The following is a 22,973-nucleotide window of genomic DNA, read 5'->3' on the forward strand; positions in this document are numbered from 1 at the left end:
CCCCTGAGAGAAACAAAAAAGTCTTTCAAAGAAATACCTTTATCCTCACTATTGTTTCATCTTGCAATGGCTCGTCATAGCCTATGTGGATGCTTGAAGCAAGTATCAAAGAGAGAGCAGCAGACGTAGCCTCATAACATCAGTCAAAACTTCCTTTGAGTTCATAGAAGGTGGCAAAATGTCCTGTTAAATGTGGGTCATTTAAAGGGTGCCGGGGGTTTGGAGAAACAGACCATGGTAACCTCACGTCCAACCAAGTCATCCTTTACCAGGAAATCCAGTTCTCTGGCATGAACGTCCTGTTCTATGTGTACCCTTACACCTTGCCAGTATACCCACATCCTGCAAGCCAGCCATTCCCATTCTTAAGACACTCCACCCCCCACCCCCCCACCCCCACCCCCATCCCACGCCAGAGGCCCCCATGTCCTTTCTGAGGAAGTGCATCGTTGAAGAGCTTGTCTCAACCATCTGTCACGGATGTCCCAGGACATCTCCCATCAACACCAATGGCTCCCACATATAGTGGACCAGTTGTCATTGGAGGAATGAAAGAGTCACATGGGAAATGAAAACTAATATTTGAATAATGTTATATGTGTGGTAGCACAACTGCTCACTTCAGAGCCCAAATTTGAATTAAAACACAGTTAAAAATTATCTGTGGCACCAAGGATGGAGAGGTTTGTATTTCCCAAGTAGGTTTTTGGGAAAATCTGACAAATGCGAAAAAAAAAAATAAAAACAAATGCAGATGCTTATGAACTTTACCATCTTTAATTTTCTTGTTAGCCAAACCTATGTTGCAGTCTGCATTTTATACTCTTAACTGCCATCCAACCAGATCACCTCACTACCTTTGTTTCCATAAACTGTGCTGTCAAAATACATAAGAACAATCTTCATGCAGTAATGACTCAATATGGAATCAAACATTTCCGTATGCACCCGGGGCGGAGTGCAAAATGTTATGTAAATCCCCTTAACGACCTTTTCAGACCGCCGACAATCACCATACAAAGGTGATTGGCAGGCGACACTGGTGCACATTTATCCTTTTGCCCCGGCCTGTCTCTCTCTGTAGCGCCCCCTACTGTGAGAGGCGTGGGGTAGGGTGCCCAGTGGCACTTGTTGCCAATGGATGAAGCCAGCATGGATCCTCTCATGGCAACGATGCGGGTCGTTGTAATAATGTTCGGTTTGTTTCTTGCTTCACACCTCCTTTGGGATTTTGCCCGACCTATAATCCAGTACATGAGACGCAGAGGGAGGCATCCCATGCCTGTCCATCTGAGTTCCAGCACTGCTTAGCCCAAACCGGCTCCTTTGTACGACTCACACAGCAGTCTATTGGTTGCCCAAGGGCGATTTCATAATGTGCGTCTATTATCATGATTATTATGATTATTGAAACCCTACGCTATGAACACAAACTCCTAATCCAAAATAAATTCTTTAACATAATGTGAAGGTTGATGAAACTGTAGATAACACTTTCTCTTATACATACACACTTATGGGTATACGCACATTCTCTCTGCCTGCCTCTGTTACACACACACACACACACACACACACACACACACACACACACACACACACACACACACACACACACACACACACGCACAGACACACACACCAGCTCAGCATTCCCAAGCCCCTTACTGAGCGTTTTTATCCTTGCTAGGCCTCGTCTCAGAGGGGAGTAAGGCCCCTACTGAGATCCTTACCCACTTCCTACTGCAAAGCCTGTTTGGCCCCTTGGCAGCCCTCGTCCATTCACAAACTGCAGAGAATCCTCACTCTTTGCCTCATCAGCCACAAATTTACTTTGATTTGGCCATGACTGACACAGCCTCACAGGTGATGATGTAGTCTGCATACATTACCCAGGAATTTACCAAAAGCATATTTTTCTGCAGAGAGGGATTACCTCTTTGAAAATCACTGCAGTCCTACTGTAGCTGTCCCCTGTGGGGCTGTGGCCCCCAGGTGGGGATAGGTGGTCTGGGGACACATTTGACATGAATAAAGAAGAGATCTTGTTTAAAAAAAAAAAGAAAAGAAAAAAGAACGCGCACACGTGTGTCTGTGCACGCACGTGTTTGTGCATGTGAGGGAGAAAGTTTTAAGAGTGTACACAAGTGCGACCATTAGGAATTTGTTTGTGTGTTTGTGTGTGTGCGTTGAGGGTGTGTGTGTGTGTGTGTGTGTATGTGTGTGATATAAACACCCCCTACTGTCCTATTTCTAGTCCTCTGTCCACACATCACAACTGTCAGTATCTGGTGAGATATGAAGCCGCAAAGGAGGAAGGAGAAGAGCCCTTCAAATGGATGTTACCGCTGCATTTGCCTGTTAAGCACGGAGAGGTGGATTTAGCCCATCCAGGATTTATACTGTACCTTCGGCTCACTACATGGTACGTTGCAAATGCATATTATATTAATGTCAACCCAATAAAACCTGCTTCTTTTTTTTAAATTTTAGTTTAAATCTTCATAAAGTAAAATGAAGTTTGATACCAATAGGCAGATTCTTTTTGAAGTTATCTAACATGATTTATGCCTCATGTATTTCATTTGAATTCAAAATGTTCATCTTAGGAGACAACAGCCTGCAGGTATAATTTTCCAACAAAGGGTTTATCTCAGAATCCAGATATGTGATTTGGCTAAGGAGCGCATCAGAAGACGCAGCAGTAATAAAATATAATTTTGGCAGGTTTCAATGCACGTGTTTGCCCTGATCAGAGTTATCACACCTCAACACCTGCACCTGTGCTCTGATGGTGCAAAGAGGAGAATGTGGGTTTGACTTTTGTTTTGTAATATGGTGGATCACTAAATCAAACAAAAGTTTATAGGTATATTTTACTTCTTGTCTTGTTAAACTGTCCTTTATAAAGAAAAAAAATGCATTTTTGTGGTCTGAGTTATAGTTTTTTTTTGCAATGAGGAATTACAGTGGAGTGTTCAAGCTCTTGTTTGCTACTGTTTGTTTTTGCAGTGATTTGGTAGTATGATGGTTGAGTTTGGTCAAACTGATACTTGTAGAACCTAAATCCCAAAGGTAAAGATGCTCAATAGTTCCAATGTTGAGCGACCAGTGAACAGGTTTTGCTCCCATAAACTTAAAGATGAGAATTAGAAGCATCCTGTATGGCATAAGATATCATTATTTTATAAAATGTATACCTATGTACTTGTAATACACTGGGGAGGGTGAAATTGTTTTTATATGAACTGAACTTGTTGGTGCACAAACCTGGTCCTGAACCTCCTACTAAACTATACTAATGACAGGTGAAGATGTGTTTTGAAAAGGTTTGATAAAACCTTTTTTTTTTAATTTGTAGTATATGTTTTGGCAATATGCTCTAAGATCTGCTTCCTTGATTGTTTGTTGTAAGTTGTCTGGATTAAAAAGATATCGGGAAAAATAGAAGAGAAAGAGAGAGAGAAATACATAGACTGAGTTCGATACCTGTGTGTTTTGTAGATGCTGTTGTTACAATAAAACAGGATTTGAAAGATTTCAATGTTTGATTGGAACATTGACTTTAAATGTGTAACATCTGCCCATTGAAAATCAGTCAAATGTGTGAGTCTACAAGAATCTAAACAATTGTTACTCAGTAAACACCTTCCACACACATAAAAAAAGAAAGCAGTTGCTGTGAAAATATGCCGAGAGCGATCTCTCAGGCATTTGGCAGGGCATAACCACAAATTATGGTTGCAGAATGAGACAGCATTATGAGCCTTCACTGTGTGGTCCATCACCAACCATAGACCCTTCTCCCCTCCCGCTGTTCTCTCTTGCTCTTCTCCCCTCCTGCTGCCGCCTCTGCTGGGGGTAGCAGGCATAGTTGACCCTGGTTAAAATTTAACTGCCCAACAACAACGCAGTTAGACTTTTTCTTAATGACCTGGTAGTAGATCTAAAAGATGTGGAAATTGCTGTTTCAATTGAGTTTGAAAACGAATACCATAGATTTAAATTAATTTAAACTTTACAGTATGACAGACTAGGTCATCACTTTATAAGCATCATCTAGAGTCTAGACAATGTGTAGACAGGGCATAATTCATAATTTCACACTATACAGGGATTTTCCATGCTTTTAAATAGATTCACATTAGACCAGATATATGTAATCACATTTAATTGTGCACAAAACTCCATTTTTGCTTGTTGTTCTTAGATATGTAGTTTATGTGTTGACGGGATATATTTCATTCCACTTTCTTTTTTCATAAAAGCCCATTAAGAAAAAGTGTAGCTTGGGCTTGAATGCTATCACATGTGTCATTAAACTATTGTATGTTTATGTTTCAGTCCCCTATTGGCCTTTACATATACATATACATAAGTTCAACAGTATTAATACTCCTTACTGGTAACACTTTATTTTTCATCTCCTAATTTAGGTTTAAATAATAATTAGTTAATCAGAATATAATAATAATCAGTTGTTGATAACAAACTATAACATACCATATTGCCATTGTAAGCAGAGAACTTTTTAAAAGTGTTAATATATTTGTCATTGACTATAACTCTTACTATGAAACACCACACCATAACTGATCTCTAAACAGATAATGAATGACTGTAATCCTAATTCTTTGATATAAACATAAAACATATGCTGTATATATTGATTATATGCATTAAGAATGTTTTTTTATGAATAGGCCAACTTTTTGACTGTCCATGACAACTGAGAAAACTCCATTCACTGATGAAGGATACACAATACACAATACACAATGTAAAAACACACAATATACACATCACATGAAAAAAAACACACATAAGAAAACACACATGATCACGATACATGAATAAATATCCATTTATCCGTGTGCAACTACATTATATGTGTTAAAACAATTAATTAAATTTTAAGTTTAGTTTCTAAATGCTAATGCCAATTAACCAATTGGCCAATTAACAATTAAGTAATGTTTAACAATTTAGACTATCTAGATGGCATGTAGTTCTCCCTTTAGCCACAAGAGGCGACATCTCTCATCCTGATGATGACCACGGAAGTTTTGCAGGAACGGAACCTCTGACGTGTCAAATTGTCGCCATTTTCCTGAGGAAGGAAACGCCTTGAAGAGGGAAGGGAATATATAAACTGTGTAAGTGTAAAAGACATACTTTAATGAAGCTAATCTATTGTTGTTTTCATCGGATGTAGTCGTTCAAAAAGCCACATTTGCCAGCTTAACCGTGTGTGTGACCGCGTTCACGACAGTCAGGACGCCGAGACAAACACAACGACTTGCAGCTACGGGCTAACTTTACCGATTAACGTTAGCCAGTTTATCTGAGTCTGACATTCGTTTGTATTTCCTTACTTTCTTACTCATGCTCACGTCTGTACTGTATTATGTTGGCATAAAAAAATGTGCAATAAGACTCTTAGCGTCCTCAAAAGTAGTTTACAATAGACTATCATAAAATATGAACTAGTCGGAGGACTGTTAGCATTACACCCTTAAAAGCTAACTGTGTTGTTTGTTTACGTAGGACAACTTTTAGCACTGCACCTTGGTGAGTTTAAAGTACTCCAATGAGCCGACATTACGAAACTGCTGCGGTCCTAATATGTAGTCTAATGAGTGAAGAGCAAATTCGTTATCTCTACGTCTTGGTACAGGATGGCGGCTAGTCCAACTGTACAAGGCTAGTCCTGTTCGTCACCTCCGCACTCGGTAGGTTACCCTGATTCGGTCACAGCACAATCAAATTCATCCTCTCGATGTCTCCTGTTTGTCAGGAATGACAGAATATTTACAAAGGCTTTAATGACGAGTTTTCGACTTGTAGAAGTGTTTATGTCAATTGGGAAACTTTATGAAAGCTGCTATATATCCGAATTGGCACTTTGGGGTTACGTCAAATCCAAACAAATATGGATGCCTCACATCAGCCAAACCCTATAGCCGCATGTAATTAAACTGAAATTGTATGAATATGGTGTCATATACTCACTATTTTAATCTTCTCATGACCAGCTGTAAGCATAGCACCGTCTCAATGCAGTGAATGCTCGCAATAACATGGCATGAACAAGGAATAATAAGCATCCAATTTTCTGAAAAAAAGCATAAATAAGCTTAAATCGTCTATTACACGATAGAAAAACAGAAGATTTGTAGCCTGTATCTCACATTGTGATCATATTTCCTAATCCAGTGGCTGGAAATTGTATATGTTCTAAAACACAAGCAGAATATTAACAAAATATAAACTGTTACTGGTTCACATTGTACAAATTGAGCAAGGACATATATCATTGTCGGCTACCATCTTTATTTGGTTTAAAAAGGGTAGGCGCAATATGGGAACTGGGCTATTTTTTTTATGTGTTCAATCCAGATGGATTGAGTCTTTTAGGATTCAGGTTATATCATTATAGAATAACAGTAAGTGTTGTTAAATGACCCACTCAAAGGCAGTCAGGTATATATTTTTCAGAATAACAGATACTTTGGTATGTGACTCAAATGTCATTTTGATACAGGATCAGATGCAGAAACTGGGGCTAAAATAGGACTAGATGTTGGCTAGTTCTTACTAAAGGTAGCAGCAGCAGCAATAGTGCGAGGCATTAAGTAGTAGGTGCAGTGCATTTTTTAGATGGGGAAACTAGAGTCTATGTAGGCGTTAGAGATGACAATTTGTTTGTGGTCATATTTCAACACATAGAAACTCTGATACAATTATGACTGCAACTATTTATTGTTTTCATTATTGATTTATCAGCCCATAGTTTTCTCAGTTAATCATTTGGTCTATAAAATGTCTGAAAATTGTGAAAAGTGCCCATCGCAGTTTCCTAAAGCCCAAGGTGACATCTTCCAAAACTCAAATATATTCAGGTTACAATCACATAAAACAAAAATAAGACGCAAGCCCTCTCAACTTTATGTTTGCTAAATGATTTAGGATCAGTTATCAAGAAAGAGTTGATACATTTCTGTCCTTTGACTTTTTGTAATTACTTCTTACAATCAAGTTTTAAATCCACTGTTTGGTTTGGTTCTGTAGCACCCTCATTTAACAATTGATTTGTTGTTTTCTCCACAGGTTTATTTTTGCCAAAGTAGGTTCCTATCACCAGCCACCATGGGGAATGTGTTTGCAGGGTTATTTAAAATGTTCGGAAAGAAGGAGATGAGGATTCTCATGGTGGGCCTGGATGCTGCTGGAAAAACAACTATTTTGTACAAGCTCAAACTTGGAGAGATTGTGACTACCATTCCTACAATAGGTAAACAAAACATTGAAAAATGTCTTTCCTTTACCTATTACATGCCTGTTACGTGTTTAGAACAATACTATTCTAGGAGGCCAGAATACCTTATTACTGTTGAATGAGAACGTTGAGTTTGTTATTAATGTGATTATTTGTTTCCCCCCCAGGCTTTAATGTAGAGACAGTAGAGTACAAGAACATCAGTTTCACAGTATGGGATGTCGGTGGTCAAGACAAAATTCGACCGCTGTGGCGTCATTACTTCCAGAACACACAGGGTACGTTTAATTATATCAAAACCTTAGAGCCTGATATTTGTTTGCTTTAAATCAATGACTTTGCAATGTGTTTTCGTTTTTTTTTAATTCACAAAATTTTCACTGCTTTGTATTTAAAAGATCCGTAACTTGCACACACTCATTTGTTCTACATTTGCTCTTGTTCCAGGTCTCATCTTTGTTGTGGACAGCAATGACAGAGAACGATGTACGGAGGCTCGTGAAGAGCTCTTGAGAATGTTGGCAGAGGATGAGCTGCGTGATGCCGTCCTATTAGTGTTTGCCAACAAACAAGTAAGTAATATTTAATCAGTCTTTCAAATAAACAGGTGCATATCACAACACATTTATCGCATGTTTTTTTTCTTGGCCTGTTGTACACACAGGGTACACTCCTAATGTTTTCTCATTGTTTATTGCTTATAGGACCTTCCAAACGCTATGAATGCTGCTGAACTCACAGACAAGATGAATCTTCACTCCCTACGCAACAGACACTGGTACATCCAGGCAACCTGTGCCACCACTGGAGATGGTCTCTATGAAGGACTGGATTGGTTGTCTAATCAGCTAAAAAACCATTAATAATCACAGCTATCCAAACCTACCTACTCCACACAATCTCTGACCTTGCTCTCTACTCTCAAGGTGTTGCAAAACTGAGCTACCTAGTCCAAAAAAAAAAGAAAAAAGAAAAAAAGAAACCGGAAGCTGCCCTCTCCTCAGCAGTTATTCCCACAGACATACAGGCCAGTGGTGGGGTTGATCTATTCTTGTAAAACATTTTTTTTTTTTTTAATGTAATTGTAAATATATTTGGTAATGGGGCAGCTTATTGCACTCTTTTAGATTCTGCCATGGTTATTTTTCTCTTTCTGGCTGAGGGGCAGCCATGTGTGCATTGAATAAGAAAAGGGAGGCAATGAAATAAGAATTTACCAGCACATGTTGGCCCCCGGGACCTCAATGCAATCTGATGACCTGTTATTATCTTGTCACACGTACTGTAGAGAGTGATCCATGAGGGGCTTTTAATTTTCCAAAAACTGAATTATACACTGATGCACTACTTGCAGCTACTATGGTTACTCTAACCAGTGACTACATGTACCAGTCCCCAAATTACCATTTAGTAAACACTGGCATACTATTTGTACTGACATCACTCTGTCCAAATTGAGAACTCCTTGTCTGTGAACACTTGCCAGCCTTTGTTATACAGTGCGTTGGCTTGAATTGAGAAATGCAATGATCTCATATCTACCTGCTTTATGGTTGTTTGAAAGGCAGTCTGTTGTGTCAGCGTTGGGTTTTCGTATTTCTGAGTCTCAGGTTGATCATGTGCTGCCTTTGCGATATAATTGTTAGCAAAACTGCATGATGTGTTCCGTTGGTCTTAAAGGGCATGCATATTTACTGGGTGTTTACATCATTAGCCTGCACAGGAACTGTTACCCCACTGAGTACTCTCAACAGCCCTGTACTGTTACTAGTGTAAACTGTGTGAGGTAATTGTAACTAAAGGAGTTGCACACTACAACACCCTTAGTGTTGTCACTAATGGCTCTGGCAAGTCAGGCCTTTTTTCTTTTTTTATTCATTACAATCTGGAAAATGGCATTTTGATGGCAATACAAAATCAGTTTCTGCGACATTTTTACTATAGTGCCATTATTTCTTCCTTTGCAGCACATTGTCCTTGGGATAAACGGGAAGTCATACATATGCCTTGTTATCCAAGACACATGTTGCCTCTTCTTTTCTAAAAGGTGTGGGTGTTCCTTTACTTGCTCCGAAGATTACTCTGGGTTGCATTAAACATTTTTTTTGAATTATAACTGTCTAAATATTTGAAGACTATATTAATCTCTTAAGTTTGTCTGTGTTTTTTTATGTAAAGCTTTTGTTTTGTGAGGAAAAAAAAGGCACTGTAATTAAAGTGACTGGAGAAAAATGTCTGAAGATGATTTTCATTGTTTCACTCTATGCAATAAAATGACTGAACGTTAAATTTGCATGATGTAGCATCTCTCCCTGCTTGGTAGTATTTTGTCTGTTCCATTTGTAAAAACAGCAAAACTAATATTTTTATCTTTGAAATAGACCATAGCCATGGCTAGTTGATAAACAAAGAAATAAATTAATTGTTCAATGTATCTATGAAGCAAAATAAGAGGAAAAAAACAGATTAATGAGAATAATCATTAGCGCTACACCTAATAGTGCAGTAATACACTTCAGGAAACAATGCTGATTTAACAAGAGATACGATATTGGTGTCAGAGTAAACTGTTGGGGTGATCACCCCTTTGACCCAGGAAGAAATGTGATGCTCCAAGGTAATGGAAATCACCAAATGTTGGGTTAAAGCATTAATGTGGAGAGCACACCCTGTTTCACATTGTGTTGGGGTGGCAATCTAGGACAGCATTCTTGCAGGTTGATTAGGCTGCCGTGGTTAATGCAGCCAAGCCTATAAAACATGGCAGGAGAGTATGGTAGTGGTGGAAGGAGAGGGAGTTCGAGTCTCGGGTCCCTCATGGGGTGGCTTTGTCTGGCCTCCTCTCCTGCTGCTCCATCAGCTTGGTTTGTGTGTGGCGGTCTAACGGTACTCGGCCATATAAAAAGGACCAGCCTGGTTTTTTGCACTCTTCTTTATGAATGCCTTGCTCTTTTTTAGTGCACCCCCCAGGTGCCAGCCAGCAGAATACCCTCTTTCAGACCAATTCAAGGCAAATGCAAACACTACACTCTATTATGACCAGTGGAGAGCATTCCAATGGTATCGCACCAGTCAGGGAGCTCAACCTAGAACGGTGAGGGATTAAGGAGCGCTGGCATGACTGAGAAAAAGAAAAGGACTGGAGCTGCTGAGTAGTGCAAGAGGCACAGTGGGATGGTGATGTCCAAGGATGCAAAGGCATCAAGGAGCATCCTAGAGAATTTTCAACAAAAAACACCAAAAGAAACACACCTAATTGATTTTAAAAATGTTGTAATTTTGCAAGAGGCAGCCACAAAGCCCTATATTTAAGTATTTTCATTGTATCACTGATCTCCACTGATGAATTGTAGTGGTCACCCAACATACGCAACAATGTTCTGGGTTTAACTTAAAATTTCTAAGATTTCCTGAGCAATAACAGCCACGAGGGCAAGACATAGGAATAAAAGATAATTCCATTTGCTATTGAAAAATTTCTATCTTACATGGTTTTTTATGTGATAAAATAAAAACTAGAAACTCACAACCTATGATATACAATACAGTAAGTATTGTTGTAAAATCATACAGAATGTGTTGAAATACTAACAAAATTCAAAATACCACAAAAGACACAGTGTCCCAGGACCAAGTCATTGGTGAAAAGTTAAAACATGAGGCCAGACACATTAACCTGTCTCCATCACCTATATATTTGGTTGTCCAGGGTAAATGAGGGCTTCAGGGCCAGTCGAGCTGCTGTAGAGCGCTCTGTCTGCATTATGCATCTTTGAATTTACGGGGAGGGGGACATTAGTCGTCCGAGTCTGTGTCGTGGCGCCGCCTGTGGCTTTGTGTTGCACCAGCAGGGGCCATCTTGTGGCTGGCGGGGTTACGGGACACAGGAGACCCCCCATCAGAGGAGTCTGTGTCATGCCGCTGCTGTCGATGATAAGGGTAGGAGGGCTGTCGCTCAGCCTTTGCCCCCCCCCTTGAATGGCTGTCATGGGGTCTGGCTCCACTCTGACTATGGTATGATGGATTATGATGATGGTGGTCCTTTCTGTGCCTGAAGAGTAAAAAGAAACAAACAATCAATGACTGGCGTTGCAGTGGGGATTCAGTTAAGATGTTGTGACACTGGGAAAGAATTAACTGCCAGATGAGCTCTGCAGTAACATCCACAGAAAATACCAAATGGCCCGGTAACTGAATATAACTGACTATTGTGTTTGACACGCTTCTGCATCTTCAACTGCTTATATATCATGAATTCTGTAGACGTCTATCATATGTTGGGTCATGTGAATCCTGTCTTGCTGGCACAAATTACTGAAACACATAAATTACACTATTAAATCAGGTATACCCCCTCAACACCACCACAGACCTGATTTACACAATATATCTATTATCTTGGGATAAGTGCTCCCTAATTCTAAAAGGCAATGCTTCAAGTTGCTGTGTGTAGGACAGTGCCTTGGTGCCCTCTAGTGCTGACAGAGGAAAGCTTCTGTTTCATGGCAAGTCTGCTCCACTATGCAGGAGGTGGACACAGTACCATGAGCAAATATGCAATATGATTTATTAAGATACAACACAATATCACTGATTGAAGCCAAAATGCCTCAGTTTTTTTAAGCCATAGTTTGTAGTAATCCTGTTTTGTCGCTCTTCGGGTGACAGAATGAATGAGTGAACCAACCGCTTTCTGTTGTCATCTGAATCTGAAGAGGATGAGTCTCTTCTTTGCCTTTTCTTCTTTTTTTCCTTCTTCTTTTTCTCCTTTTTGCTCTTTTTCTCTTTCTTCTTCTTTTTGCTCTCATGCCTAGAGTTAAAAGTGAGTAGTGAAGATAATTATTATTCAGATAAACATAAAAAACTGGATACAGGGCCACATTTGCCCCAGTGGAGGTAAATATTGGATGTTTTTTGAGCATGGAATGTGAAATAGACTAACTAATATGCACACGCACCGTTGTTCCACCTCTCCTTTTTCTACACTCTCAGATGTTCTTGCTGTTGCGGTTTCTGGACGACCCTCGGTCTTGTGGTGCTGTAAAGACAGTATTTCTTTCATTTTTACATCAAGGTGCAGATCGCATGAAATGAACTTCTCTTAACTTTTACTGATACTACTATTTCTAGTACTACTCAAAAAAGATATTCAAAAGGCCCGTTTGTTTTATTATGAAACTGCAATCATTTTTGTCCATCATAATGCATGGCACATTATTGACATAATCAATATCAGTATATTAAATATCTGACATTTGAAAAGGCCATGGAGAGAGAAAGTCAACTTACTGTAAAAACTGGTAAGCCTATTTTCGCAGCCTCCTTTTCTTTTTGGGACAGCAACATTTTCCTTGACCCTGCACTGTAAAAGGAAACACACACTTGTAAACAAACACTTTAGAATCACAGTGCACTCGGATAAGCAGCTCTCTAGCCACCACTTGAATGTCAAGAGGAACATTGTGACTGAACAAAAATAGAACCATGGTTTTCCTATTAAGAAGACAGAAAAAAAAAAAAAAAAATCACCTGGAGCTTCCCAGGCCTGAGACACGGTCCACATTTCTCTCCTCACCATCAACCTCTTCCCGCCTGCAAACATCTGCAAGGTCCTAGTATCAAAAAAGATTCATATCATTCAACATTTTTAAAGCAGGCAAATTCTTTAACAGCTTTTTCTGATCTTTTGACTGAAAGCAAAACTGAAACAAAGTGACATACCTCTTTGGTCAGGCCAGTTGGTTGTCTCTTTATATTCTTGTGCCCTCTAGATTAAAAACAGAAAAGTAAATTAATTACATTCATCAGTCTATGCTTGCATTACTTTCCAATTTCTTTTTAAAAGGAAGTTATACATACAGGGCAGCCATCAGTGCCTCGTGCTCTGCAGCTTTGATGGCGGCAAGTTCATCCTCTCTGGACAAAGCTTCCTTGCCTTTTTTGTCTTTTGCATACCATGTCAGGTCTTTGCCTTTTTGCCATCGTCCTACTGGTGCCATCAAAGAGTTACCTGGAAATAACACAGAGGAATTGAGAGTGATTGAGAAAGATGTGTTATTTATGTTATTTCTACTGTACTGTAGAGCTGAGTTCTACTTTGTGAATTTTAACTAGTCCCTCCTTATGCTGAACAGCAGAGTCGCTGCTGTAGTGGTAATGTAACAATGTGGAATGCCACAACAGCGGCCAAACTGATTTTAACAGGACGTAAAGTTTGTACAATTTATGAATGAAACATTTTCTGATTCAAAGATCTTGGCCCTACAATAACATAAAACTCCTGGATGCAATACCCAAAAACAATAATGAATTGAGCTCAGTCAATCTAATTTAGTGTTAAAGGAACAACTCCAATGGAGGTCACCTCATGGCTTCACTCACTTCAGATCTCGCAATTTATGATTGTGTAGGGCTGTAGCAAAAAACTGTTCTCATCACCAATTAATAAGCAAATTCCTTCCCAGATGCAGTGATTTATTATTGTGTGTATAAAACATCAGATAAAAGCAAAAAATGCTTATCAGATTTCCAAGAGCACATGGTCTTTAAATGTCCAATGTCCATGTTTTGTCCAAACAATAGTCTAAAATCCACTATTTAAGAAGCAGAACCATCAAATGTTTAACATTTTACATTAACATTGCTTGAAAATTATTTAAATGATTAATCAACTGATAACTCATTGTTGCAGATGCAAGTTATTGTTGATACTGATGTGACTATCCAAACTTACTGGAACAGCACAAATTAAATTCAGTTTTTTGGTAGAATTTTAGCTTTGATTTAACACATGAATAAAAAATAAATTACATACTGAATACACATTACAGAGTCATTTCCTCTCTCCAGAGCCACTTGTTAATCTCACCAGACTTTAGAAAATCTCTGCTGCTGATAAGATGTGTACTGTTACAATAAGCTTTTTATTGTACCATAATACCCATTTCATGTGTTTATTTAACTTACTGAACACATGGTGTAACGTTATTCTGTTTTATCCTTTCATGTCACAGCTGTGGTGGGTGCTACGTAGCCCTTGCTTGGCATGCTGACATGTTGCCAGCGGTTTGGGGTCACATAACTGAGAGGCTACGTGTGTCTGCTCAGTGAGAGAGACGGGAAGTAATAAAAGCTAAGACCTGCTGTTTGTAGGGTGGAAAACAGGAGGAAAAGCGAACGACTAGACCAGCACAGATACTGTGGAATGAGGGACTCTAAAACAAAAGGTATGCAGAAACAGCACGTGAAGCATTGGAGCCATTGTGTGTAGCTTATGTGTGATTTTACATGCCTTGCTCTGTTGTTTGTAAGTTAGCAGACAACTATTAGCATTGTCTCTGGTCAGCGCCCATAGCCAACTTGGCTCTTAAAACTTACCGAGATAATTTTCTCTGTGTTTATCAACTTTCACGTCATCCCAGTTGAACTGGTCCTGTCCTCCTCGGATCCCCCCTGATCTCGAAGAACCAAACATGTTTAGTCAGTCACTTTTAGATTAAGAACTGCGGGCCGCTAGTCCTGCCCGCTAACTTTTAGCCACGGTAGCACATGAGCTGCGCGATTGGCCAGGCCTTCAGCGTTCACTCATCCGGGGAGTTACGATGTGTTTAGGACCCCTGCATCGGTCGGAACAACGTGCTTTCTGGTGGTATTTACTCAGACCACTGAAACTAACCCGGCAACTAATATAGCGTGTATTTTCATGAAATGTCCACCAAGCTCAAGAGGTATTGTTGAGTAAAACAGCGATCTAACTCCTCCAGCTAGGCTATGCTCTGCAGCATGCGTTACTCCGCGCCCTGAAAACAGAGCTACAGCAATGGCAATCCCTCACCGTGCATACATTAATCTCCGCGTTAAGGAAAAAAGTGTAGCTACTAGCTTATTGCACTGATACATTTAAAATGCCTGCGTTTGCAGCATATTTTCTCTTTGGCTAATGATAGCAAAACTTGACGATTCTTTGTTTTGTCTCGCACATTCTCGCCGTGACGTGTTAATGTTGTGACCCGCAGTGATGACGTAGACAGCCCCGGTTCCCTAATGGCTCTTGCAGCGGAGGAGGGAGAAAACCCTCCGGACAAGGTCTCACAATCTTAGACTAACGTAACTCCCGATGTACATGAGATATTTTTCCAGGCTATTTTCAGGTAAGAAGGAGGATGTTGTTTGTTTATGTGTTTGTCTGTGTCGTTCTGTTTGAATTGTTTTCTGTATCACTGTAGTTAAGAGTCAGCCATTCATTTCCGTCAGTGTGACTCCAGTCACTGTTTTTCTTCACCGTTGCTGCAGGTTAAGATGGTTGTTGTTTACTAAACTGGATTAGTTTAGCTGATTCAATGTTACCTGTAGTTCAACCAGAAGTATGCCAGGTTATGGTTAATTGGATTCTTAGAATGGGGCTATGTCTTTTCTTATTGACAACTGTTAGACATTCAGTGGTAGAAATAAATATTTACTTACCTGTACCAGTACATCAACATGAAAACACAATATACGCAATTACAAGTAAAAGTCCTGCAAACAAAAGTTTTAAAAGCAATCCCATAGACATCCATTTATGTCAGGTAATATATACAGTAGTATTCTAAATGTGCAGTGTTACCCATTGAACATATGTACATAAGCTCATTATAACACACAGTTTTAGGTATTATGAGTTATATATTGCACTGAAGTCTTTGGCGGCCCATTGAGTTCAGTTGTATTCATAACACAGTGCTTGTGTACACAGCAAACAGTTCACATTTTAAAAGGCTGTATTAGACACTAATCAACTGTACATAAGGTCATTTTGATAACATAGTTATACAATGTAATATATTAAAGCCAAATGATGCAATATTTTAAAGCCTTTATTCACTCCTGCATCTTTAATTCAGCCTATTATGACAAGGTCATCAAGGTTTTATATGATAATAAAGTAATCAAAAAAGTCATGCCAGTCAGCACCAGTGCACATAGCAATCCAATACATTTTAATTTTATTTAGATACAGATCCATAACATTTTATTGCTACTAACAATGATTAAAAGTGCCCTTTTCAATGCCCGACTTAGCTGTTCTTATCTGTTAGATAAGTCTGGCACAAGATTGTAGAAACTTGTGACACTTACTCTATATTAATAAACGGAAATTGCTACTTTCACAATTTCTGAAAAAAACTGAGTTAGATTGAGAGGATCACAGCATTAAACTGAATATAAAGGAAAACTGAATGTGCGTGTGCCCACTTAACCTCCAAATCACCCCTGTTTCAGGGCAAACTGAGCTAACAAAATAACTGCTTTGACATTACAAACTGTATGTTGTACTTTCAGAGTTGCAAAAATTTTTTATTTTTCATTACTTATTATTCTGTTAAGTGTTTTCTCTGTTAGTCAATAAATCATTCTGTCCATGAAAAGGCTGAAAAATACTGAATCATCACATCTGAGAACCTGGAACCATAAAATGTCACTTTTTGCTTGGAAAGTAGTTGCTGATCTGACCACTAAGGTCTAATAGGTTTCACATGACTTAAAATTTGCTTCAGGCAAATATCAATCACATGAGCTTGAGTGCACATGGATAATTGTAAACTCATGTCTCTCATTTCCTGTCACACAGCTCTAATCTAAGTACAAGGTTGGTTCGAGGTTGGTTCTTGTGTGAGTGAATGGGAGCTGCAGGTGTCAGATGATGTCAATAAGAAATGCAATTGTCAATGATTAGTTATGAGGTTTCCCTCCTTGAGCAAGACACAGAACTCCTGCCTGTTTCAGGACTGATGTTAATTCCTCTTAGCCCTGTGATCCAACCTTTATGTGGACATAAAGAGGCGAAAGGGGACTCGGCAATTATGTAACTGTACCATCTGTTCCTCAAAATGATGGCTTGAAATTGCACATTTAATGTTCATTTAAGTAGTTATCTGTTGCTTTCGGGAGTAAGAAATTCTTAAAATTAGAATTGATTGATTTAATTTCATAAATCAAGTGTTCCAGGACTGTTTATAATAACTTGGGTGGTATTATCTTTTCATTTTGGCAATTAATCAATTAGAAAGCAGATGAGGCTTTTTAAATTTGATTCTGTTCATTGTTTGATGAACTTATAGTAGGTGTTTTCAAGTATAAGCAGCCCACAGGACAGTGGGCATAAAAAATGTCTTTATTTCTAGAACTGAAATGATTCGTCAATCAACGAAATGAATCTGCATCAACTTTGACAGCTAATCATTTCAGACATTTATCAAACATGCTGAACATTCACTGGTTGCAGCCTCTCCAATGTGTCTTATATTGCTGTAAATTAAACATCTTCAAAGGCTCTGTGAAAATGTGGTGGACTTTTTATAGACTTAATGATAAACTAAGAAAAATATTTAATTAGAAACATTTGGTAGTTGCAGCCCTGTTTGTTTCTAAATGATAACATGAAGCTGCTGTAAATTGCCCAAATACAATCATGGATAACTTTTGAAAATCTGGTTGTGGAGGGTTGGGGTTAGGGGGTGATACCCATTCTAAAAACAGGACTGAAAATGTTGAGGCTTCACTGACCTCTGAAAAAGGAACACCTGCAACTTTAATTAGCCATGTTGCTGTTTACGGGAAGCATTCAAGAGGCAACTGAGAGTGACTCTTGTCATTTGCACCTGCAGACACAGCCTCGCTGCATCTGGTTTGCCTAGAGACAAGACGGCTCATAATGCTGTGATTTTATTCTATGTATTCAAACACCACAGAGGCGTGCCAAAATCTAGCACATTTTACTTTTGTTTTTAAAGATCGATTAAGCTAATGAACACATTTTTGTTTTTGATTTAGTGCATGTCATCATGTCATATGGAATACCTAATTTTCCAACTTCTTGCCAACCCATCTGATACCTGATATTGATGTAAGTAATAGTAATTGGACTAGTAATAATACACACATGGATCTTTCTGCAATATCAGATCATTATGTATAAACCATTCAAAATACTGGTGTGTAAACATGGCCCTGCCCTTTCTTTCCATCCTCCCCTTTGCTCTTGTACATCACCCACGACACACAATCACACCCGCCCTGCTCACTTGAATGCCTTGTCTACTTGCACTCTGTGTGGAAAGGTAAGGAGGAACACTATGGGCTTTACTTTATTCCTTACTTGAGTAGCATGCCAAAAATAACTGGTAATGGGGAAACAAAAGGCAAGATATCGAGAAACAAGTACCTTTTATAAACATGTATACTGCAAGTACTCTGTATAGGCTTGGCAGTGACTGGATGGCTGTGTAATTTAGTTAAAGGAAGTCATGTTTCATTCTTCCTGACTGCTGGAGACGGTATGCAATACACGAGGTGGAGTCATTGTACCAAGTCATGCATGGGACCAGGGTGAGGCAAACCACCCGATAAAAGAAGCCTGACACCCAGCAGCAGTGTCCTTTTCATCTGTTCGCCTAAGCACATAGGTCGTGTATGTTGTTAGCATTAGCTAGCCTTTACACCTTACCGCCTCTGCCAGCTGCTGCCATTGCTGGCCTTACAGTGTTACATGTGCCTGGGTGCTCTCGCCTTGGCGATGTCTGCGTTGAGATGGACGGGCTCTTACACACAAATCACAGAAACGTATCACAGAAACTATGTCCTGATGTGCATTACACTCTCCATTTGCAACTTCTGCTCGGCCCCTCTTAGCCCAGAGGATGGCCATGGCAGATGTCCATTGTGTCTTGGGGGAACCAAGCCCACTCTGTACCTTCAGTACATCTAGCACTCAGAAATTTTCTTGTTAACTGTTCTGTTCTTTCCTGCCATCAACAAGTGCAGTAGGGCTCTCCAATTAGTGATGAATTGTTCCTCTACAGCACCATGGTAACCTCCATAGCTTGCCAACCAGTTGATTGCTCTCTTCCTGAGGGGATATTTTGGTCTCATCATTTGCTTTGAGAACTGCTGGCTTATCATTTAATCATGTTTATCCACCAGAGCAAGGTTTGTCTAAACATGTGAAGCTGCTATATAATGTTGTATTACTGCTGTGATTTTAATACCATATGTCTGTGCACAAACAGATTTGCTCCTACGATGACTCATGCAGTGAGATTCCAGTGGTTATGTGTCACCCTTGAGCCTCAGTCTCTCAGCCCTCACTGACAACTCCTCATTTCTCTACTTCTCTTTCAGCTATGGCTGGACCCAGGCCTGTGGTGCTTAGCGGGCCCTCCGGGGCAGGGAAGAGCACTCTGCTGAAGAAGCTCATAAAGGAATATGACAGTGTCTTTGGCTTCAGCGTCTCTCGTAAGTGTACAACTTTGTTTTGGTATAAAACCCAATCAACTAATCAATTCAGCTCTAGATTCAAATCCAGTACAGACCATGGCATAAATGTCTCATCAATCCTCAGATACAACAAGAAACCCCCGGCCTGGAGAGGAAAATGGCAAAGGTACAGAGTTTCCTTTTTCATGACCATGCTAACAACTCATTTCTTAAATTTCTAGTAAACAGTTTTATATTTTTTTTTCTTCTTCATGTGTCCTTGTTCTGTGGTTTCAGATTACCATTATGTAACACGGGAGGTGATGCAGGCTGGCATCGACAACGGTGATTTCATCGAGAACGCGGAGTTCTCTGGGAACATGTACGGGACGAGTAAAGCCGCTGTGCAAGACGTCCAGGCCAAGAACCTCATCTGTATACTTGACATTGACATGCAGGGTGTGAGGAACATCAAAGGGACAAACCTCAATCCCATTTACATCTCCATCCAGCCACCATCCATAGAAATCCTGGTGAGAGCACAAGGAAATGCTTCTCTCTGAATAAACAGTTTATTCACATTTAGACACTCCCTGTTGTCACATAACTGGTCCCACAGGTTTTGGATCCTCTGAATATTTCTGCATGCCTTCTGTTGATTTGATTTTGTTGTTACAGGAAAAACGTTTAAGAGACAGGAAAACAGAGTCAGAGGAGAGTCTCCAGAAACGTTTACATGCAGCCAAGGTGGAAATGGAGTTCAGTAAGTATTTACAGTTTGCTCAGAAAAACTAAAGTTTCAAACCAGCCAAACGTTCAAATCATGACTGTGAGAATATTTGTATCTTCTTTTAGGTAAAGAACCTGGTGCATTTGATGTTATAATCGTCAATGACAGTTTGGAGGATGCTTATGGGCAGTTAAAAAATGCTCTTCTTGAGGTGAGTTACTATTAACACTATTAACAGTTGCGTATCAACAAACACAGTTACAAATGAAAAGTTTTGTTGACCATTTGCTAACCCCCTCCCCTTGAATAGTGATTATCCAGTCATATTTTAGCAACCAAAACCAGGCACAACAGCTCCTGTCAAGCTTTGGATTGTGCTGTGCACGGGGCTGCAGTCAACTGGAGACCGAGTTTTCAAATAACTAATGGAGCTAATGTTAGCTTGTTAAGTTAGCTAGCTGCAGCCAAAGGCCGGCCCCAGGCATTAGCGAACTAAGTGGCTCCCCCTGCCTACGCAAGTCCTCTGGTTGCTCCGGCTTCCTCCCAAAATCCAAAGACATGCACATTAGGCTAATTGGCGACTCTAATGCCTTACTATACTATGACTTTTTTTTTTTTTTTTTTACCCTACACGGTGGTACAGTGGTAAGAAGGTTCTGGGTTCGAACCCTGGGCCTCTTTTTTATGCCCTACTATACTATGACCTTTTATGCCTTACTATTGTTACGTTTCCCCCAAAAAAACAAACAAAAAAAAATCCTGGTACACAGGGGCCGCTGTTGGGGAAACTAACAAAACACTAAACACCGCAACAAAACACAGAACAAAATGAGTCCGTGGGTTCTAAAAGGTACCGGTGGGAATATAGTTCCCAACCATCACCCACTAAAAATGGGGATAGAATAACAGAAGAATTGGACCAAAATCAAAAGATATTGGAAGACACAGAGAAGGGGGGTAAATAAAAATTGCCAAATGAGAAATTCTTAGAATAGGCAAGACCAACAACACAAAACTCAGAAAACTAACTGAAGGTTTTGCCCCTCTGACAGCACACAACCACATGAACAAGGAAACCAAATCTCCTTATAAAACCTCCCAGCCTCAGCTGATTGCCACCAGCTGAGGGAGATCCCAGGTGCATCCCATTGCTCCTGATTAGCTGGGGAACCTGTGACCTAAATTCTGATCTCCATATGATCTCTATAGCCATAACACTATACTATGACTTCTTTATGACGTTATGTTATGATGTTTTTTTCTTTCTCTAGGAAATTAATAAAGTGAAGAAAATCAGCATGTCTTCGTAGGAGACCAGCGGCATCCTGACACCATGAAGTCCCGTCCAGCCACTCCTCACAAAACCACAGACCTCCATTCCAGTCGTGTACATTCCCACAGATGGTGGTCTGTCCGTTGGATTTACATACTGTTTAGAAGTATATGATAACATACTGTAAAGTGGACCTTTTTTTTTTTTTTTACTGACAAAGCGCTTTTTATATTTTTATTTTCATTTGTATGAAAAAAAGATACTCCAATAATCCTTACTTGATGAGACTGGCATGGTAGGATGTTCAGATAAATGGATATACTACTTGCAGCTTGGTCCTGCAAACAAAGCTTAAAATAACTCATTCCATTCAGGATAAACTGGTTTGTCAATGGTATGAAGAACTATGTATCTGGATATCTTGGTTAGTGGCAGTGAGTTATGTTATTCTTACAACATTAGAGTTTTTTTGTGCAACTGTGTTGATAGTTAAATAGATTTACAGAAACAATCAAATGTGCTGGCGACGGAAAACATGGCAGTTGTTTACTTACAAGGGATACATGCAAGTCAACTGTACTGTTGAAATAATACAACTGTTCCAGTGCTGGTTAATGCTTTTACTCTACAGACTTGGCCACATAGTGTGTTAACATCATTAAAGTTTGGTTTGCTGGATAAGGATAAATACTGAAGTGCTATAGTAGGATTAAATCCCATGATAGAGGTAGAAAATGTAGCGTAGAACAAAGAAACAATAGTACATCTAATGTCACCTTTTTGTTGTTTTGTTGGCTGTGACTGATCAGTTTAACTGTTTATTTTACAGTTGTGAATTTGTAAAACTTTTATATTGTGTAACTTAATCACTTTGCAGCTTCAGCTGTAGAGTAAAATGACATTCATTGGACTGTTTTGATTCATAACAAAAGGAGAGCTTTTTAACTTTGAAGACAAATTAAATGGCGTGTCTTTTTTATATTGCTTAGAATTAAGCACACGATAAACCTCCTTTTACTTGAAAGCTAAGAAAACATTTATAATCCATTTGTAAATTGGCATGTTTTTTTCTTATTACATTTTTCAATTTCACGGATATTAAAAATACCCAGACAATTATATTCAGGCACCCTGTAACACCCATTTCTTTGTGCAGGTGATTTTGTGTTCTTGTTATAACTGTTAATTATTCATTGCTATTTAAATTATTTGTGCAAATGTCACATCATATTTGTTGAGATGCATGCAGTCCTCTGGTTTGCCATTTAAACCTAACCAGCTATTACAATGTTGTGCTTGATAAAAATATATCATTATGGATTAAGTTCATTAAACATCCAGCAGTAAGACTATGTTACCAGTTGAAACTCCAATAAATATGTCAAAACACAATACTGGGGTAATAATTATTTGTATGCGTGCTGTAAGTAAGAATTGTGAAAGAAACTAGCTATTAT

At 39.2% G+C, this 22,973-nt stretch overlaps 3 protein-coding genes across 5 annotated transcripts; 2 read left to right on the plus strand and 1 right to left on the minus strand.

Annotated features, from left to right (window-relative positions):
• The first annotated feature begins 5,057 nt into the window (after positions 1–5,057).
• Positions 5,058–9,572, plus strand: arf1 (ADP ribosylation factor 1). Its single transcript, XM_022757882.1, has 5 exons — positions 5,058–5,156; positions 7,111–7,294; positions 7,447–7,557; positions 7,727–7,851; positions 7,984–9,572. The coding sequence occupies exons 2-5, from the start codon at positions 7,150–7,152 to the stop codon at positions 8,140–8,142; spliced, it is 540 nt and encodes a 179-aa protein (XP_022613603.1). The 5' UTR covers positions 5,058–5,156; positions 7,111–7,149; the 3' UTR covers positions 8,143–9,572.
• Positions 9,573–10,535: 963 nt separating this feature from the next.
• cunh1orf35 (chromosome unknown C1orf35 homolog) lies at positions 10,536–15,288 on the minus strand. Its single transcript, XM_022757883.1, has 8 exons — positions 14,657–15,288; positions 13,139–13,289; positions 13,001–13,046; positions 12,809–12,891; positions 12,569–12,641; positions 12,238–12,317; positions 11,967–12,089; positions 10,536–11,330 (listed from the first exon to the last, which is right to left on the minus strand). The coding sequence occupies exons 1-8, from the start codon at positions 14,751–14,753 to the stop codon at positions 11,075–11,077; spliced, it is 909 nt and encodes a 302-aa protein (XP_022613604.1). The 5' UTR covers positions 14,754–15,288; the 3' UTR covers positions 10,536–11,074.
• guk1 (guanylate kinase 1) lies at positions 14,377–22,908 on the plus strand. Of its 3 annotated transcripts, XM_022757887.1 has the most exons (9): positions 14,377–14,505; positions 15,295–15,429; positions 18,092–18,164; positions 19,439–19,552; positions 19,659–19,700; positions 19,811–20,046; positions 20,192–20,276; positions 20,369–20,454; positions 21,515–22,908. In XM_022757887.1, the coding sequence occupies exons 4-9, from the start codon at positions 19,441–19,443 to the stop codon at positions 21,551–21,553; spliced, it is 600 nt and encodes a 199-aa protein (XP_022613608.1). In that variant the 5' UTR covers positions 14,377–14,505; positions 15,295–15,429; positions 18,092–18,164; positions 19,439–19,440; the 3' UTR covers positions 21,554–22,908. The 3 variants fall into 3 exon arrangements, with proteins under 3 accessions (XP_022613608.1, XP_022613605.1, XP_022613607.1); XM_022757884.1 differs by lacking the exon at positions 18,092–18,164; XM_022757886.1 differs by lacking the exons at positions 15,295–15,429; positions 18,092–18,164.
• Positions 22,909–22,973: the final 65 nt, after the last annotated feature.

The sequence above is a fragment of the Seriola dumerili genome, unplaced genomic scaffold (assembly GCF_002260705.1).
Source record: "Seriola dumerili isolate Sdu_G_001 unplaced genomic scaffold, Sdu_1.0 BDQW01000291.1, whole genome shotgun sequence".
In the NCBI taxonomy this organism is placed as follows: Eukaryota; Metazoa; Chordata; class Actinopteri; order Carangiformes; family Carangidae; genus Seriola; species Seriola dumerili.

Coding starts and splice junctions, on each gene's coding strand:
- arf1 (XM_022757882.1), top strand. CDS start 7,150: ATGGGGAATGTGTTTGCAGGGTTATTTAAAATGTTCGGAAAGAAGGAG. Junction 7,295..7,446: donor GACTACCATTCCTACAATAG/GTAAACAAAACA, acceptor TTTCCCCCCCAG/GCTTTAATGTAGAGACAGTA. Junction 7,852..7,983: donor TAGTGTTTGCCAACAAACAA/GTAAGTAATATT, acceptor TATTGCTTATAG/GACCTTCCAAACGCTATGAA.
- cunh1orf35 (XM_022757883.1), bottom strand. CDS start 14,753: ATGTTTGGTTCTTCGAGATCAGGGGGGATCCGAGGAGGACAGGACCAG. Junction 13,047..13,138: donor GAGGCACTGATGGCTGCCCT/GTATGTATAACT, acceptor TTTTTAATCTAG/AGGGCACAAGAATATAAAGA. Junction 12,642..12,808: donor TCAGGCCTGGGAAGCTCCAG/GTGATTTTTTTT, acceptor TTCCTTTTACAG/TGCAGGGTCAAGGAAAATGT.
- guk1 (XM_022757884.1), top strand. CDS start 15,396: ATGTACATGAGATATTTTTCCAGGCTATTTTCAG. Junction 20,047..20,191: donor CACCATCCATAGAAATCCTG/GTGAGAGCACAA, acceptor TTGTTGTTACAG/GAAAAACGTTTAAGAGACAG. Junction 20,455..21,514: donor TAAAAAATGCTCTTCTTGAG/GTGAGTTACTAT, acceptor TTCTTTCTCTAG/GAAATTAATAAAGTGAAGAA.